We start from the raw sequence: 20,022 nt of genomic DNA, 5'->3' as shown, positions 1-20,022 counted from the left end.
TTTTTTTGTGCCTTCTTACTGTCTATATGTGCAATGACCTCCTTTTTTCTGCTTTCTCTCTTTTTTATGTGGGGTGGGGTGGGGTTGCATGGTGCAGGAATCGAACGCAGGTCTCCTGCATGAAAGGCAAGCATTCTACCACTGAACCACCTTGCACCCCTTTCTCTCTTTTTAAATTTTCATATAGCACCTGACAGTAGCACCTCAGCCATATTATCACAGAGGCATGGCAGAGAGGTGCCATTGATATTCATATCTATGGTAGCAAATTGGATCTATTTAGAATTGAAAACCAAATCCCAAAATATCTTAATGAGAAGGATCAAGTTGTGAGGATTGCATACTTGTCTCTGCTAATTCAGGTTGCTGAATAATCCAATGAAAAGGCTGTTCTTTCTCTTTAAGGATGAAGCCTGCCTGGTTACCATGGATATTAAAAGCCACAGACACACACGCACACACACACACACACATACAAGTTCCACGTGATGTTGGGGTTTGGATGCTTCAGAAAACTGCCTTTCAAACTGTTCATTGTGAACACTTCCACCTACACACTTGATTATGCAATAGCAGAGTTTGTGCTTACTTACCTACAAACAGCGAGCTTTTATTTTTTCTAGTGGAAAGATAGGGTCAGCCCATTTTCAAATGAATGTTTCCCTTGACAAAGGCTGCTGGGAAGAATTTTGAAGCCAAAGATCAAGGAATTCCTCTTCCTTAGGAAGAAGACTTTAATTTGTGATGGATTTTATTCTGTTTCTGCCCTGTTTTATTATTTTTCCCCTCTCCTAATTCATGTCCTTTCTGTAGGATTCTAGGTATTATAACCTTGTTTTTAATTTTTGGTTTTTAATTATAGTGGTGCTCAGTAGTCCAGTTATATCTAAAGGTATGTCACTGGAGTCATTATTTTTAAAAGTCAAGAGTTTAGTTGTAACATTTGTTCTTAGCTCAAACTTGACATTTGACAACTCAGCTTTGGCATGAGAAGATTTTCTGGTAAACTAAAAATACATATACTTCTATATCTCTACATATTATATAAGACATTTTTCTAGTTACTCCTGCATATAAGACGGGGGAAAAGTTCCACTTACCAGTTGGATGCCTCTTTGGATTGGACAGTGGAATGATTATGGGCTCTGCACTACAGAATAGGCTTGTGGTTTGAAATGACAGTTTTGGGTCATTAATCCATCCCATGAATTAAAACCTTTTAATATTTCAACAAAAAATATATTTGCCTTTTATTAGTTCTTGGGGGCCGAACTGTGGGAAAACAGCCAAGGATTGGGCATGCTAATTTCTTCTCACATAGCTTTTTGCTGTGCTTGCTGTGTATTATCTGTCTATAATATGCAAATTTTTCCCATTGTTAATAAACATTCACTGCATATATCATAACAACTTCAAAGGGATCCTTTATGGTTATGAATACATATTATGAGTAATATCCCAAACTCAGCTGAATATTTTATTTTTGGTGAAAATACAGCAGAAAGCTTATAGATTTTCTTACTTATCCGAGTTAACATGAACCTTCTTTTGCTTATATATTATGTTTTAGACGGTGTAAAAGCACTTAACAAAATTCTAAGTCTTATTTAAAGCCTTAGAATCTTGAAAAGTTTACGTTAAGACTGTGTTCTTCTATGTGTCAGCCTTGGTCTGGTTCCTCATTCATTGGAGCTGTGGCTCAGAGGTGGGATGTGGGCCTGGGGGTTCTTTTGGCTGTCCCAGTCAGTAATGGCCACTTATTTTCTTTCTGATATTCCTTTCCAGGTCCCCTTTTAGGAGAGGGTATAAAGAAGTAGAATTTGAATGTAGTTCTACCTTAAGTTTTTACCCCTATCTTGGATACTTCTGATCTAAAGGTTTTTTCTCAAATTGAGCATTTCCCCTTATTGGGAAGTAATCTCCATTTATTTTAACCTGAAAACCTCTTAAAGCATTTATAGTCAGTACAGATCTTTCCCCTAAGTGCAAATGGAAGTGCCTTTAAGAAGAGCCCTGAATGCTTCTGGGTTACTAGGAGTTGGAAGTGGCATCAGTATATCCTTCCTAGGATGTTAGGAGAAAAGCTCTGTTCCTGGAGACTGACTCTCCTAGGTAGGAGAGAAGATCATTGGGCTTAATCTTGGTAGTAAGAAGGTCTCTAGAGGCCTAGAAGGAGGAGATAACAGTTTTATGATAGGTACTTGATTCTTCCTCCATTGTGGAAAAAGCATATTTAGAAATTTTCTTGCTTGCTGGCAAAATGGCTATGTGGGTAGCAGAAGTTAGATGGAATATGTTACAGGCTAAGTGAATTTCATCTGTTCTGTTCCAGTTATAAGTTCTGTGGAACTCCCACTGGATGCAGATGTACAGACCAGTAACCTACTGATAACCTTTTTAAAGTATAGCTCGATTGTCATGCAAGACACCAAAGGTAAGGCATGCCACTTTGGGGGCTCATCAAACAGGAGGTGTGGCAGCAGCTGCTTAGCTGCACTCAGAGAGTAGCATTAATACTTTGAAGCTTTGACAAGATGAACTATTGGGGGCTTCTGTGTAGGGTGATGATATTGATTGCTGGAAAATAGTGATCTCTCACTGCCAGATGGCAGTTAGGATGTTGGGAAAATCTTGGAGGAGGGGAGTACTCAAAAATAGAATAGGAAAAAAACTGTTCTGTATAAAAACTAGCAAGTCTTAGCAGAGCTGGGTAAGTAAATGCAAACTCTTACGTGTGGGAAGTGAAATGGGGGAATTAGCACGCTTCAGGGAATTCCCTTTTGAGGACAAGAATTGAAAGTATCAGCTTGTGGTGAGAAGTAGAAGACTTGCACAGAGTACAGTATAGGGAGAAGTGAGATTCAAAGGGGCTATGTTCCTTAACACTTAAAATACAAGTGTCAATACCCATCCCAAAAAATGCCGAGTGAAAGAGGAAGAGATTGGTTTTGGCCAAGTTTGAGGTTTTTTTCTACCTGGTTTTGTATTCTTCTTCTGCCTATGATTTTTCTATGGTCTTTTAATTGGTGATAGGGCAATGGAATAGTTGGGCTAGGGAAGGAGAAGGATTGAGAGGAGATCCAGCAGATTCTGTTTAGTGCATATCCCTGTTTTAAGATTCCCTGGAAATAAGAATTTTATTCCCTGGTGACACTGAGCTAGCATTTTTTTCCTCCAGTTTTTTTTGAGTGAAAAAGAAAATCCAGTATACAGGGAAGTTGGAAGAATAATAAATACAGAGCTCTCCCATATACCCGCTAACATTTTGCTGTGTATTTCTTTCTGTGTGTTGTTCTTGTTGTTGTTGTTTTGGCTAATTCATTTTAATGATGTAGACATACTCTACTTCACATCTAAGTACTTTTAGCATGTATTGCCTAACATTAAAAACATAGTACTTGTTAAAGACTGAAACATTCCAGTAGTGGTTAACTTAGAAAGTGAATATCTTTTGCAGTTAGCTTCCCAGAGCTAATCACTCTTAATTTCAAGTATATTGTAACTTCATAAGCCCCTTTGAAGAAGAATTCAAATCCTGTTTAGGAGCTAGCTGTTCTCTCTACTCAACAGCTTAAGTTTGGATTCTTAAATTCAGCTCCATAGACAAACTTCAGATTCCCAGATAACAATAACAACAAGAACAAAAAAACCCCCAGATCTACCACAGAGGCAGAACTTTTAAAATATCATTGATTTTTCCAGCTTACTTTCCACAAGAAGAGAGTAATACCTTGAGTATTTTGGTTCTTCTGGCTGCCTGTGGGTTCTAATTGAAGAGATAGAAAATGTTGGATAGGGGTTATCATCATTCCTCTATTTGCACTGCTTAAGGAGAGGTGAATGTATTTCTGGACTACAGCACTCATCATGCCTTCTAATTGTCAGATTTTAGTTGATAGATTCTGTCATTGTGGAAATGGAGGTTAATGTCATGTTGAGTGCTACTGGCTAACTTTTACAGCACTGTACTTTGTTAATAGATCTCTCTGGCATGGACTTCAGTCTGGGCCCTATCAAGCTAATTTGAAGCATCATGAGTCATTTGTCCATTTTGGATATGTTGGCATGGCCCTCTTCTTATCACCCACAAAGTCCCTGGAAAGTAAATATGCTTTGATAGTTCTGGTAATTGGCAGTGATGGAATAGCTCTTTCTTGATCATTTGTGTGTAGGCTTAGAGCTTTCCTATTGAAGTTGCTGTTCCAGTTTGCTAGCTGCCGGAATGCAACACACCAGAGATGGATTGGATTTTAATAAAAGGAGATTTATTTTGTTAGTTCTTCAGAGGAAAGACAGCTAACTTTCAACTGAGGTTCTTTCTTACGTGGGAAGGCACAGGGTGATCTCTGCTGGCCTTCTCTCCAGGCCTCTGGGTTCCAACAGCTTTCCCTGGGGTGATTTCTTTCTGCATCTCCAAAGGCCTGGGCTGAGCTGCAAGTGCTGAGATGAGGTATGCTGAGCTGCTTGGGCTGTGCTAGGTTGAGTCTCTCATTTAAGCACTAGACAATTAAATCAAGCATTATTCATTGCAACAGACAGGCAGGCCTCCTAGCCGACTGCAGATGTAATGAGCAACAGAACTAGGTGGTATCACCTGGCCAAGTTGACAACTGAATCTGACTACCACAGTTGCCTTCTTCCTTTTTAATAACTAGAATGTAAGTTCTGGAAGACCAGGGATATTTGTTTGGTTTGGTGCTTTATCTGTAATGCCTACCACAATTCCTGCCCCACAGTAAGTGCTAAGTAAATATTTTTCAAATCACTACCTTTGGTAGAAAGGAAGAAAATGTTGAAAAGAGTTCACAGCTTGGACTTCCGGGTCAAGATGGCGACTTAACAATGTGTGCATTTTAGTTCGTCCTCCAGAACAGCTACTAAATAACCAGAAACAGTATAGAACAGCTCCTGGGCCACGTCAGTGACCAGACACACAGCATATCCCAGTCTGGACCAGCTGGACCTGCTGCGAGCAACCCCCAGAACCATGAGTTCCCAAAGCTACAGCGGCCAGCGCCCCTCCCCCACAGGCCGCTTCCCAGAGGGGAAAGGAAAGGACTTTACCAGCAGCAGGGACTGGGCACAATCAAATGCCAATTGTGGAACTAATTAACAAATTCTGACTACTAAAAATAGGCCCCCAGCTTAGGTGAACCTTATCAAAGCAGAGGACTGACAGAAAAAGAGGGAAAAAAAAGAAGGAAACAGAGGTTTTTGTGACTGTGTATCTACAAAGGCTTGACTGCCTCTGGATACAGCGGCAGGACTTGTCAGGCTGCAACTGCCCCAGGCATAGGCAGGAGTGAGCTCTTTTGGGGGCTTATCTGGAGCATGTGCCTTCCCCAGGGGAGGGGTGAAGCCCCACCCAGGTGGAATCCCTCCATCAAGGAATTCAGACCCCAGGGCTTGGTAATCTGAAGCCATTAAAACCAGCCTACAACCTCTCCTCTGTCTCCACCACGCCCCCAACAGGGAGAGTTTGCCAACGTTAAAGGTACCGCATCATCTTATGCTGGTGGGACCTGCAGTCAGACAAGCACCACATACTGGGCAGGATAAGAAAGACAGAGTCCTGAGACTTCACAGGAAAGTCTTTCAACCTGCTGGGTCTCACCCTCAGGGAAAACGGATGCAGGTGACTCTTTCCTCTTGATAGGAAGCCAGTTTGGTCTGGGAAAATCTGGCTGGGGTCTATAATACCTAAGTAGACCCTCCTAAGTGTGTGTGTGGGGGGAAAGGCACCACACAAGCAGGGCAAGAAACAAGAAAACAAGAACTGAAAAATTCTCCTCTGTTAATCAAAACTTAAGCTAAAGGTCCAGATAAAGCTGAACGGAATGTCAAAGAACAGATAGATAACAGATTCACCCAGTAAGAAAACCCTAGATAAAAGAAGTGAAAGCAATCTCCAGAATAAACTAATTAAGGTAATTAAATGCCTAGATGCCAGCAAAAAATAACAAATCACACTAGGAAAATTGAAGATATGGCCCAGTCAAAGGAACAAACCAGTAATTCAAATGACATACAGGAGCTGAAACAATTCATTCAGAATGTACGAACAGACATGGAAAACCTCATCAAAAACCAAATCAATGAATTGAGGGAGGATATAAAGAAGGCAAGGAAAGAACAAAAAGAAGAAACTGAAAGTCTGAAAAAACAAATCACAGAACTTATGGGAATGAAAGACACAGTAGAAGAGATAAAAAAAACAATGGAAACCTACAATGGTAGATTTCGAGAGACAACATAGGATTTATGAACTGGAGGATGGAACATCTGAAATCCGACAAGAAACAGAAACTATGGGGAAAAAAATGGAAAAATATGAGCAGGGACTCAGGGAATTGAAAGACAATATAAAGCGCACGAATATACATGTTGTGGGTGTCCCAGAAGGAGAAGGGAAGGGAAAAGGAGGAGAAAAACTAATGGAGGAAGTTATCACTGAAAATTTCCCAACTCTTATGAAAGACTTAAAATTACAGATCCAAGAAGTGCAGCGCACCCCAAAGAGAATAGATCCAAATAGACATACTCCAAGACATTTAATAATCAGAATGTCAGAGGTCAAAGAGAAAGAGAGGATCTTGAAAGCAGCAAGAGAAAAGCAATCCATCACGTACAAGGGAAGCCCAATAAGACTATGCGCAGATCTCTCAGCAGAAACCATGGAGGCGAGAAGACAGTGGGATAATATATTTAAATTATTAAAAGAGAAAAACTGCCAACCAAGAATTCTATATCCAGCAATATTGTCCTTCAAAAATGAGGGAGAAATTAAAACATTTTCAGACAAAAAATCAGTGAGAGAATTTGTGAGCAAGAGACCAGCTTTGCAAGAAATACTAAAGGGAGCACTAGAGACAGATATGAAGACAGAAGAGAGAGGTGTGTAGAAGAGTGTAGAGAGGAAGACTATGAGTAAAGGTAAAAAGAAGGAAAATTAGATGTGACATATAAAATCCAGAAGGCAAAATAGTGGAAGAAAGTACTACCCATGCAGTAATAACACTGAATGTTAATGGATTAAACTCTCCAATCAAAAGACATAGTCTGGCAGAATGGATTAAAAAACAGGACCCATCTATATGTTGTCTCTACTCAAAGGACACGAGGCCAAGGACAAAAATGGACATTTACACACCAATGTTTATAGCAGCATTATTAACAATTACCAAGAGATGGAAACAGCCAAAATGTCCATCAACAGACAGTTGGCTAAACAAACTGTGACATTTACAGAAGATGGAATATTATACAGCTGTAAGACAGAATAAAGTTATGAAGTATATAACAACATGAATGGACCTTAAGGACATTATGCTGAGTGTGATTAGCCAGAAACAACAGGACAACTACTGTATGGTCTCAATGATATGAACTGACGTTAGTGAATAAACTTGGAATATTTCCTTGGTAACAGAGACCATCAGGAAATAGAAATAGGGTAAGATATTGGGTAATTGGAGCTGAAGGGATACAGATTGTTCAATAGGACTGAATATAAAAACTCAGAAATGGACAGCACAGTATTACCTAACTGTAATACAATTATGTTAAAACACTAAATGAAGCTGCATATGAGAATAATGGAGGAGAGCTGGGGCATAAATGAAATCACAAAGAAAGATAGACGATAAAGATTGAGATGGTGTAATCTAGGAATGCCTAGAGTGTATAATGATAGTGACTAAATGTACAAATTTAAAAAATGTTTTTGCATGAGGAAGAATAAAAGAATGTCATTACTGCAGTGTGCTGAAAATAGATGGTACTTAATATTTTAAAATTTCAACTAATGTGTGAGACTAAAGCAAAAAATGTTTTTGGTACAAATCTATACCCTGACTAGTGCATCTCCTAATATAACTTACATAGATAGTTGATTGAACACCTTAAGTACATGCAACTTTGTATAGGACATGAGATTTTGTTGGTTTGTCCAGGTGATGCCCTGATGAATCCCAGAATGATTTGATCAATGAGTGGAAAAGTATTTGCAAAGTCCCCTTTGGGGAATGTTGAGAACGGGGGAAACCTCAACTTCCCCAAGTTGAATTCTTGATATGCTCATGTTATGGTTAGGGATAGGTGTCAACTTGGCCAAGTTGTGGTACCTGTTCATCTGATTGGGCAAGCGTTGGCCTGTCTGTTGCAATGAGGACATTTCATAGGATTAGGTCATGATCACGTTAGCTACATCCACAGCTGATTCCATTTGTAATCAGCCAAAGGGGAGTGTCTTCTGCAATTAGTGATGCTAAATGCAATCATGGGAAGCCTTTTAAGGAGGACTCAGAGGAGACAGGTTGCATTCCTGCTTTGGCTGGCGAGCCTCTCCTGTGGAGTTCATCCAGGCCATCCATTGGAGTCATCGGCTTCGCAGCCTGCCCTGTGGATTTTGGACTCTGCATTCCTACGGTCACGTGAGACACTTTTATAAATTTTATATTTGCAAGTGTTCCCTGTTGATTCTGTTTCTCTAGAGAACCCTAACTAATACATCTTGGTACCAGGAGTGGTTCTTAAGGAACAGAATCTTAAAAATGGGTTTTTATGAATGGTTTTCTACTCTGACTGGGCTCAGAGACACTAAGGACTCTGATTCCCATAATCAGAATGACACTCCCAATCCATGGACTGAGTTGGCAAAGAAGATAGTCAAAATATCATCATTCGATTCTCCTAATGCTTTGCTTGTACGAAGCCAGACTCTGGGGGATAATGTTTTTGACACCTTTACAGAGTTTTGCAGAAATAAGAGTTATAGAGATATTGGTTGGTTGTTGTTAGATACACTGTCTGCATTAAAGGGTGAAAGGGATGGGCTTAAGGCTTCAAACAAGAAGCTTAAGTGCCGTCTGAAAGATGTAGAGGTTTCTATGAGTATCCTGAAGGAAAATTTTATTTCCTGTAGCCGTAGACTTGAGATCTCTGAAAATCAGACTCAGAATCTTATTGTTACAGTAGCAACTTTACAACGTAAACTGAAATCTCAGTCTTGCATGGTGTCTGCCGTTAAAGTGAGGGCATTGATTGGAAAGGAGTGGGACCCTGAAAAATGGGATGGTGACATATGAATTGATAATGATGTTGGGGGTGAGGTTGAAACCCTAGACCATGCTGAGCCTTCTTTAGATAACCCTGTAATAGTCTGCCCTGAGGACATAGCCGCCCCACCTTCAGCCTGCCTTGAGGAATTGGCCACCCAACCTCCTCCTGAAGGGATTAGCCCTAGAGTGATTAATCCTGTTTCACCAGATGAAACTGCAAATGAAAGCCCTGAAGCAAATGGCTTGGAAGATATTTCTAATTCTTTTCATGACCCACCCCCACCACCCCTCATTTCTTCTAGACCTATAACTAGACTAAAGTCCCAACAGGCCCCTAAAGGTGAGGTACAAAGTATCACACATGAGGAGGTACGTTATACTCCAAAAGAACTGTGTGAGTTTTCCAATTTATATAGACAGAAATCAGGGGAATATGTGTGGCAATGGATTTTAAGAGTGTGGGATAATGGTGGGAGGAATATAAGGCTGGATCAGGCTGAATTTATTGATATGGGCCCACTAAGCAGAGATTCTGCATTCAGTGTTATAGCTAGAGCAGTTAGAAAAGGTGTTAACAGCTTGTTTGGGTGGTTGGTTGAAACATGGATCAAAAGGTGGCCAACATTACCTAAGGTTGAAATGCCAGAACTGCCCTGGTATAATGTAGATGAGGGGATCCAGAGGCTTAGAGAGATTGGGATGTTAGAGTGGATTTATCATGCAAAGCCTGCTCTTACACCCCAGGAATGTCCAGAAGATGCACCTTTTACCAGAACAGTGAGAAATAAGTTTGTGAGACTAGCATCATCATCCCTCAAGAGCTCTGTGGTTGCACTTCTCTGTAGGTCAGATATTACTGTAGGAACTGCTGTCACTGAGCTGGAATCCTTAAACACAATGGGGATGACAGGATCCCGAGTTGGCAGAAGCCAGGTGGCAGCACTTAATCACCAAAGACAGGGTAGACGCGGGTATTATAATAGACAACAAACTCAAAGGAGGCATCAAAATTATATGACACGCAGAGATTTGTGGCATTGGCTAGTAAATCATGGGGTGCCTAGAAATACAATAGAAGGGCAGTCTACTAAATTCTTGTTGGCGCTGTATAAACAAAAGAGTTCTAGGTCAAGGGAACAGAAGTCTAACCTGAATTACAAAAACACAGAATCACGGCCCCTTAATCAATTTCCAGACTTGAAACAGTTTACAGACCCTGAGCCCCTTGAATGAAGGGGAGGCCAGGTCCCTATGGGGAAGAAACCTGTTACACTGCCACAAATTTATACTGTTGACCTTCCTCTAAGTCTTCCTCAAGGAGACCGACGGCCTTTTACCAGGGTAACTGTGCATTGGGGAAAAGGAAATGATCAGATATTTCGGGGATTATTAGACACTGGTTCAGAAGTGACATTAATTCCAGGGGACCCAAAACGTCACTCTGGACCACCAGTCAGAGTGGGGGCTTATGGAGGCCAGGTGATCAATGGGGTTTTAGCTCAGGTCCGTCTCACAGTGGGTCCAGTGGGCCCCCGGACCCATCCTGTAGTTATTTCCCCAGTTCCAGAATGTATAATTGGCATAGACATACTGAGCAAGTGGCAGAATCCCCACGTTGTCTCTAACTAGTGCAGTGAGGGCTATTATGGTGGGAAAGGCCAAGTGAAAGCCACTAGAACTGCCCCTACCAAGCAAAATAGTAAATCAAAAGCAATACCGTATTCCTGGAGGGATTGCAGAGATTACTGCCACTCTTAAGGACTTGAAAGATGCACGGGTGGTGATTCCCACCACATCCCCATTCAACTCTCCTATTTGGCCTGTGCAGAAAACAGATGGGTCTTGGAGAATGACAGTGGATTATCGTAAACTCAACCAGGTGGTAACTCCAATTGCAGCTGCTGTTCCAGATGTAGTATCATTGCTTGAGCAAATCAATACATCCCCTGGTACCTGGTATGCAGCTATTGATCTGGCAAATGCTTTTTTCTCAATAGCTATTAGTAAGGACCACCAGAAACAGTTTGCTTTCAGCTGGCAAGGTCAGCAATATACTTTCACTGTCCTACCTCAGGGGTATATCAACTCTCCAGCCCTATGTCATAATCTTGTTCGCAGAGACCTTGATCATTTCTGCCTCCCACAAGACATCACACTGGTCCATTATATTGATGATATCATGTTGATTGGACCTAGTGAACAAGAAGTAGCAACTACTCTAGATTTACTGGTAAGGCATTTGCGTGTCAGAGGATGGGAGATAAATCCAACAAAAATACAGGGGCCTTCCACCTCAGTAAAATTTCTAGGTGTCCAGTGGTGTGGGGCTTGTCGAGATATCCCTTCTAAGGTGAAGGATAAATTGCTGCATCTGGCCCCTCCCACAACCAAAAAAGAGGCACAACGCCTAGTTGGTCTTTTTGGATTTTGGCGACAACATATTCCTCATTTGGGTGTGCTACTCCGGCCCATTTATCGAGTGACCAGAAAAGCTGCTAATTTTGAGTGGGGACCTGAACAAGAGGAGGCTCTGCGACAGGTCCAGGCTGCTGTGCAAGCTGCTCTGCCACTTGGGCCATATGATCCAGCAGATCCAATGGTGCTGGAAGTGTCAGTGGCAAATAGAGATGCTGTCTGGAGCCTTTGGCAGGCCCCAGTAGGAGACTCACAACGCAGACCCTTAGGATTTTGGAGCAAAGCCTTACCATCTGCTGCAGATAACTACTCTCCTTTTGAGAAACAGCTTTTGGCCTGCTACTGGGCCTTAGTAGAGACTGAACGCTTAACCATGGGCCACCAAGTTACCATGAGACCTGAGTTGCCTATCATGAGTTGGGTGTTGTCTGACCCACCAAGCCATAAAGTTGGGCGTGCACAGCAGCACTCTATTGTAAAGTGGAAATGGTATATACGAGATAGAGCCAGAGCAGGTCCTGAAGGCACAAGTAAGTTACATGAAGAAGTGGCACAGATGCCCATGGTTTCCACTCCTGCTGCCACATTACCTTCTCTTTCCCAGACCAGAGCTGTGGCCTCTTGGGGAGTTCCTTACAGTGAATTGACTGAGGAAGAGAAAACTCGGGCCTGGTTTACAGATGGTTCAGCACGATATGCAGGTACCACCCGAAAGTGGACAGCTGCAGCATTACAACCCCTTTCTGGGGTGTCTTTAAAGGACAGTGGTGAGGGGAAATCCTCCCAGTGGGCAGAACTTCGAGCAGTGCACCTGGTTGTTCATTTTGCTTGGAAGGAAAACTGGCCAGAGGTGCATTTGTATACTGACTCATGGGCTGTTGCTAATGGTTTGGCTGGATGGTCAGGGACTTGGAAAGACCATAATTGGAAAATTGGTGACAAAGAGGTCTGCGGAAGAAGTATGTGGATAGACCTTTCTGAGTGGGCTAAAAACATGAAGATATTTGTGTCCCATGTGAATGCACACCAGAGGGTGACTTCAGCAGAGGAAGATTTTAATAATCAAGTGGATAAGATGACCCGTTCTATGGATACCAGTCAGCCTGTTTCCCCAGCAACTCCTGTTATTGCCCAAATGGGCTCATGAACAAAGTGGTCATGGTGGTAGGGATGGAGGTTATGCATGGGCTCAGCAGCATGGACTTCCACTCACCAAGGCTGACCTGGCTACAGCCACTGCTGAGTGCCCAATCTGCCAGCAGCAGAGACCCACACTCAGCCCCTGATATGGCACCATTCCCCGAGGTGACCAGCCAGCTACATGGTGGCAGGTTGATTACATTGGACCACTCCCTTCATGGAAGGGGCAGCGATTTGTTCTAACTGGAATAGACACATACTCTGGATATGGGTTTGCTTTCCCTGCACGCAATGCTTCTGCCAAAACTACTATCCGTGGGCTTACAGAATGCCTTATCCATCGCCATGGTATTCCACATAGCATTGCTTCAGATCAAGGAACACACTTCACAGCAAATGAAGTGCGGGAATGGGCACATGCTCATGGAATTCTCTGGTCTTACCATGTTCCCCATCATCCAGAAGCAGCTGAATTGATAGAACGGTGGAATGGCCTTTTGAAAACTCAATTACGGTGCCAACTAGGTGGCAAAAACTTGAAAGGCTGGGGTAATGTTCTCCAGGAAGCTGTGTATGCTCTGAATCAGCGTCCACTGTATGGTGCTGTTTCTCCCATAGCCAGGATCCATGGGTCCAGGAACCAAGGGGTGGAAATGGGTATGGTGCCACTCACTATTACTCCTAGTGATCCACTAGGAAAATTTTTGCTTCCTGTCCCTGCTACCCTGAGTTCTGCTGGTCTACAGGTTTTAGTTCCAAAACGGGGTGTGCTTTCTCCAGGAGAAACAACAGTGATACCACTGAACTGGAAGTTAAGATTGCCACCTGGCCACTTTGGGCTACTTATGCCTCTGGATCAACACACCAAGAAGGGGATTACATTATTGTCTGGGGTAATTGACCCTGACTATCAGAAGGAAGTAGGACTGCAACTACATAATGGAGGTAAAGAAGAGTTTTCTTGGAATATAGGAGATCCCCTGGGGCGTCTATTAGTACTACCATGCCCTGTGATTAAAATCAATGGAAAACTGCAACAACACAATCCAGGCAGGACCACTAATGACTCTGAGACTTCAGGAATGAAAGTTTGGGTCACCCCACCAGGCAAAGAACCACGGCCAGCTGAAGTGCTTGCTGAGGGGAAAGGGAACATGGAATGGGTAGTGGAAGAAGGTAGTGATAAATATGAACTTCGACCACGTGATCAGTTACAGAAACGAGGACTGTAATGCTGTTTTGTTTGTGTTATACTATTTAAGTTGTAAGATATCAAGTTTAAGAATGAATGTTGCCCAAGGATTTGCACCCTATTCTGGAGAGATTTAATGTGTTTCCAGTTATATGCAGGACAGTTGAGTATTGTCAGGTAAAAGAAAAAATGTGTGCTTGTTTTCATTTGGAAATTAAGTATGGTCTAAGGTGATATATATATATATAGGTGCCAAGTTGACAAGGGGTGGACTGTTATGGTTAGGGACAGGTGTCAACTTGGCCAAGTTGTGGTACCTGTTCATCTGATTGGGCAAGCGTTGGCCTGTCTGTTGCAATGAGGACATTTCATAGGATTAGGTCATGATCACGTTAGCTACATCCACAGCTGATTCCATTTGTAATCAGCCAAAGGGGAGTGTCTTCTGCAATTAGTGATGCTAAATGCAATCATGGGAAGCCTTTTAAGGAGGACTCAGAGGAGACAGGTTGCATTCCTGCTTTGGCTGGCGAGCCTCTCCTGTGGAGTTCATCCAGGCCATCCATTGGAGTCATCGGCTTCGCAGCCTGCCCTGTGGATTTTGGACTCTGCGTTCCTACGGTCACGTGAGACACTTTTATAAATTTTATATTTGCAAGTGTTCTCTGTTGATTCTGTTTCTCTCGAGAACCCTAACTAATACAGCTCACAAGCAGTGTGGACAGCCAAAACTATAGGCTGAGCCCCCAGTCTTGGGGTTTGTTCATAAGAAACTTAACCCCACAGGGGATAGGTCAAGCCTACTTAAAATTAAGCCTAAGAGTCATCCCCAAGAGAACCTCTTTTGTTGCTCAGATGTGGCCTCTCTCTCCAGCCAACACAGCAAGCAGACTCACCACCCTCCCCCTGTCTACGTGGGACATGACTACCAGGGGTGTGGATCTTCCTGGCAGCGTGGGACAGAAATCCCAGAATGAGCTGAGACCCAGCACCAAGGGATTGAGAAAACCTTATCCACGAAAAGGGGGAAGAGTGAAATGAGACAAAGTGTCAATGACTGAGAGATTCCAAACAGAGTCCAGAGGTTATCCTGGAGGTTATTGTTACGCATTGAGTAGATATCACCTTGTTATCCAAGATGTAATGGAGAGGCTGGAGGGAACTGCCTGAAAATGTAGAGCTGTGTTCCAGTAGCCATGTTTCTTGATGATGATTGTATAATGATATAGCTTTCACAATGTGACTGTGTGATTGTGAAAACTTTGTGTCTGATGCTCCTTTTATCTACCTTGTCAACAGATAAGAGGAACATATGGAATAAAAATAAATAATAGGGGGAACAAATGTTAAAATAGATTTAGTTTGAAATGCTAGTGATCAATGAAAGGGATCAGTAAAGGGGTATGGCCTGTAAAATTTTTTTTTCTGTTTGTTATATTTTTCTGTTGTCTTTTTATTTCTTTTTCTGAATTGATGCTAATGTTCTGGGAAGTGATTATGATGATGAATATGCAACTATGTGATGATATTGTGAATTGCTGAGTGTATGTGTTGGGAATGTTTGTTTCTTGTAATTTTTTTTAATTAATAAAAAATTAAAAAAAAAAAAAAGAGTTCACAGCTTGTCCAGTTCAGAAACAGTATGCCTTATGCAGGGAGAAGCATGGGGTCTGTACCCTGATCTCCAGGAAGAAGTCCTAGTTTCCGTCTGATTGCATTGCTAGTTTGCTCCAAACAGTCATGAAACCTTTCTAGACTTTGTGGTAGGTTGATATAGAAGGTGGTGCTTTTTGTTGACAGATGTGAAGGGATGGGAAAGGGAATGAATCTGCTTATTCAGAAGCAAAGGGCTGGTTTGGAAGTGATTTGTGCTATGACCGAAGGAACCTTCCTGAGAATTAGGTGGTTCTCAGAAAGGTGGTCATGTGTTTATCAGACCAGCATACTTAAGGCAAAAAAATATTTTGCCTAGAAGAGGAGTAAGAATTACTCTAGTAGTACTTTAAGTTTCATTTATGTATTTGGTAGGAAGAGAAAGTGAAAATGTTCTTTTTCATGATATGCATCTGTATTCTCTATAGAAACATGATCTGAATGATTTACAGAAAAAGGTTTCTTTTTTCGTTACAGATGAGCACCGGCTTCACAGTGGTAAACTCTGTCTGATTATCCTTACATGTATTGCAGAGGTAGGTCTCACCAGCCTTCTGGTATTAGCTAATCTCTTACAAAGTACTGTCTTTTCCTGCCTTTTTCCCCTGGTTCCTGTCTCCTAACTTTTAGGGTACTTTCAGGGTCTTAAAGCTTATTTGTTTCCTCCAATTAGAATGTAAGTTCTGACAGTGTCTCCTTTACCACTGTATTCTCAGTGCCTGGCACATATAGAAACTCAATTAATATTTGTTGGATGAATTAATAATGAATTGTGATAAGATAACTGCTATAATTGAGAACTGGAAGATTCTGACTCTTAAGTTGAAACAAAAGACATACTTCTTGAGAAAAAAATCCTGCCTCTTTGAAGTTATTCATGTTGAATCTTTTGCCTTTAGCAAACTAAAAAAAAGGAGCTCAGGTTTCCTGTAGGGAGGGAGTGGGGCGGGTGGAAGAAACTCCAGAGAGGGCATCAGTAACTCAGTAGTTGGGCTGGTGGCATTTTGGTGAAGAACAAGACTCTGAGGGGAAAAAAGAAGAGGTGTTTTGGCTTTTAGGGAGGCACCTTTGGGTGATTTATTTAGGTTTGAAATCACTCTGGATCTTGTTGGCACACAGGCATAGTAGTCATTCCTAACTCTGCTGTTTTCTTAGTCTTAAAAAAATGGTGAAGGTGATCCTCCTGGAATAGAGATCATAGTTTTTCCCTTCTTATGTGCTCTCTGAAAAGTAACTTACTTTTCACAAGGTTAGGGGAAGTTGCTTGTAGAAGAGCTGCCTATTAGCAGTGGCCTGGTATAATTGCTTTTCAAAAATCTTTCTGAGAAAATCTTTAAAGGAGTTTTTTTTTAAAAAAATGTTAGCATTCTTAGTAATTGGAGTCTGTAGGCATGTTAGATTTTCAGAAATGATGTTGTGAAGGGGCCAAGGGATGAATAAATAAAACCCATCCATGGTGCTTTTTTTTTTTTAATTTTCTATCAGTCTTCAGCAAAACCAGGAACAGAGACTTGCCAGCTCCCACACTGCTGGTAGCAGTTCTCTCCTGTTGTGCTGAGCCCATTCCCAACAGAGCACAGACCTTTCTTCTTATTCATAGAGCCTCATGTGGAGCCTGCACATGCATCCTGCAACCCCTATGAAAACCTTCAAGCTGTCACAAATAGAACTGACACCTTGGGCAGATGGGAAGGAAGAGAGAACAGGAAAACATATTCCTCTCAGCATTTGCCTCAAGTCCCTATGTTTTAATTTTTATTATTTGTAATTTACTTTGTGATTTTGGCCAGTTAAAGAGGCACTGGAAAATTATACCCAAGTAAAATCTCATGGCATAAGTAGGGTTTGACATAAAGGCTCTAGGCTTATCCTGCTAGCTTTCTAATTTATCCTTGAAAGTAGTTCTTATAGCCCAAAGATATGTAGGAAATGTGGTAGATTATAAACTGTTTCTTTTTTTTCTTTTTATTGTAATAACACAGAATTTGCCACTTTAATCATTTCGAAGTGTACACTTCAGTGATACTAATTATATTCACAGTATTGTGTTACTGTCATCACCATTTTTACCTAGATTTTTTCATGACCTAATACAGAATCTCTGTATCTATTAAGCAGTAACACCCTTTTTCCCCCTCTTCCTGCCTTGGTAACCGCTACTGTAATTCCATCTCTATAAATTTGTGTAGTCTAGATGTTTCATATAATCACACAATTTTTATCTTTTTTTTTTTTGCCTGGCTTATTCACTCAGCATAATGATTTCAAGTGTTCCTCCATGTTGTAGCATGTATCAGAGCTTCATTCCTTTTTATTGATGAATCGTCTTTCATTGTATCTATAGACCATGTTTTGTTTATCCGTTTATCTGTTGATGACCTCTTAAATTATTTCCACCTTTTGGCTATTGTGCTGCTATGAACACTGCCATGCAAGTATCTGTTTGAGTCCCTGCTTTCAATTCTTTTGGGTATATACCTAGAAGTGGAATTGCTGTATTCTGGTAATTCTGTGTTTAATATTTGAGGAACCACTATTTTCCACAGCGACTATACCATTTTACATACCCACCAACAATACAAGAGATCCAGTTCCCATCCATCCCTCTTTTTAAAAATGATAGCCGTTCTAATAGTTATGAATAATATCTTGATTTGCAGTTCTCTAATGGCTAATGATATTGAATATCATTTCTTATTGGCCATTTATAGATCTTCTTTGGCGATATGTCTATTCAAGTCCTTTGTCCATTTTTAAATTGGGTTGTTTGTCTTTTTGTTCTTGAGTTGTAGCGGTTCTTTATATATTCTGGATATTAAACCCTTATCATATATGATTTCCAAACATTGTCTACCATTTCAATTTCTTGCTATTGTTCTTCACGCAAAAGTTTTTAATGTTGATGAAGTATATCATATCTAATTTTTCTTTTGTTGCTCATGTTTTTAGTGATATATGTAAAAAATCTTTGCTAGAACCAAGGTCATGAAGATTTTCCCCTGTGTTTTCTCCTGAGAGTTTTATGGCTTAGCTCTTACATTTTTAAGGTACAAACTGAGTTTATTAAATGTAGCTCTCACTACTTACTTTTTCTCTAAATTTTTATTATTAGGATCAGTATGCCAATGCATTTTTGCATGATGATAACATGAATTTTCGAGTAAACTTACATAGAATGGTAAGTATGACTTTTACTTCTTACTTTTCCTTAGAGGAAATTGTATGTGTGTATTGGCCAGGATGACAGAGGATGAAATTGATCCCCACTAGAGCAAATGTGTGTGGGAAGTTGTGACAAGGAGCTCTTGTTTGACTTTTCTTTTCAACAGACCCATGCCTGTTGTTGGAAATTTTTTGCATGTCATGGAACTGTTTCTTACTTAGGAGAAAATGGAAAGATTCACAACTGAAATACTCATGGCAGTAATATCAGAATGCATCTGTAAAATATATTTTAAAAAAGGATATGGCTCTAAGCTTTTTTTCTTCAAAATATAATATGATCTTTGATTAAATAGATACTACTTTGACTTATCCATTTGAGAGATGGAGAAATAGAATATGGAGAATCAGGGAATTTCCTAAAGTTTGGAAGTATGTTCAAAACTGTCACATTGAGGTGTAGATTTAAAATCTACTGTTGTGGTTCAGTAGTAGAATGCTTACCTGCCATATGAGAGACCTGGATTTGATTCCTGGCCCGTGCACCCCAAAAAAAAAAAAAACTCAAAAACAAACTATTTTTTATTTTTGCTATTATTACTTCCCCATTATGGCCACCAACATCACTTCTTTTTCTTAATTATTTTATTATCAAAGGAACATACCAGTGTACCTCTTTTGTTGTTAGTAATGTCTCATGTAGATCACAAATCAAAGCTACAAACAACGTGTTTCCTATTGTAGTATACTCCAGTGCCCTCTGGAGCTGTTGTCCTGCTGTGAATTGTGTTTTTGTCACAGGCCTGCACTGACATCTAAGAAGCATTTACAAGTACGCCCTGCCCCAGCCCACCCCCAGCACTAGAAAAAAGAGAAAGTAAAGGGTACCATCTCTGAAGTAGTGATTTTATTTGCATGAGAAGCATGATGATGAGCCATTGGATATTGATTCAGGTTTCTACTAATAATTTTATTTTTACTTTTTTTTTTTGTGTATGAAGCCTATGAGACATAGAAAGAAGGCAGCAGACAAAAACCTTCCCTGCCGTCCTTTAGTGTGTGCAGTATTGGGTGAGTATCATCTGAATTGACATTTTCTCAAGACAGTTACAGTTTTTCATGAGTAAGATGAGGGGTAGATCTTAGTTGATATGCTTCTTTTTCAGAGAAGTTGTTACTAGTTATGTTTCTTTCCTGACATAAGACACCATGTTTCTTTTAGTAAAGAAACTCCAGTGAATAGAGTACTTAGTAAAAGAATGCTGCTGTTCATAGAAAAAGATCTTTCCAGGGAGACAAATATCTATGCCTAATCTTGATGTGTAATTTAATTGGTAAAATTTCTCATTCCTGATCAAGATTTCAAATTCTTCCCTCCCTTTCTTGGTCCAAATTGATATG

The 20,022-nt window shown here is 40.7% G+C and overlaps 1 protein-coding gene across 6 annotated transcripts in view; it reads left to right on the top strand.

Moving 5' to 3' along the window:
* ARMH3 (armadillo like helical domain containing 3) overlaps window positions 1-20,022 on the top strand; it is a 365,667-nt gene that overhangs the window by 133,754 nt on the left and 211,891 nt on the right. For all 6 annotated transcript variants that reach the window (XR_013161708.1, XM_077125817.1, XM_077125814.1 and 3 more), the window contains 4 exons: window positions 2,333-2,434; window positions 15,937-15,995; window positions 18,572-18,637; window positions 19,623-19,692. Coding sequence is in view for 5 of the 6 variants with exons in the window: in XM_077125817.1 (XP_076981932.1) it covers window positions 2,333-2,434; window positions 15,937-15,995; window positions 18,572-18,637; window positions 19,623-19,692 (297 nt within the window). In the remaining variant the exon portion in view is untranslated. The remainder of the gene's footprint in view (window positions 1-2,332; window positions 2,435-15,936; window positions 15,996-18,571; window positions 18,638-19,622; window positions 19,693-20,022) is intronic.

Source organism: Tamandua tetradactyla, chromosome 13, assembly GCF_023851605.1.
Source record: "Tamandua tetradactyla isolate mTamTet1 chromosome 13, mTamTet1.pri, whole genome shotgun sequence".
Lineage (NCBI taxonomy): Eukaryota > Metazoa > Chordata > Mammalia > Pilosa > Myrmecophagidae > Tamandua > Tamandua tetradactyla.
The sequence above is the reverse complement of the archived record's forward strand: the minus strand, read 5'-3'. Positions and strand labels throughout refer to the sequence as shown.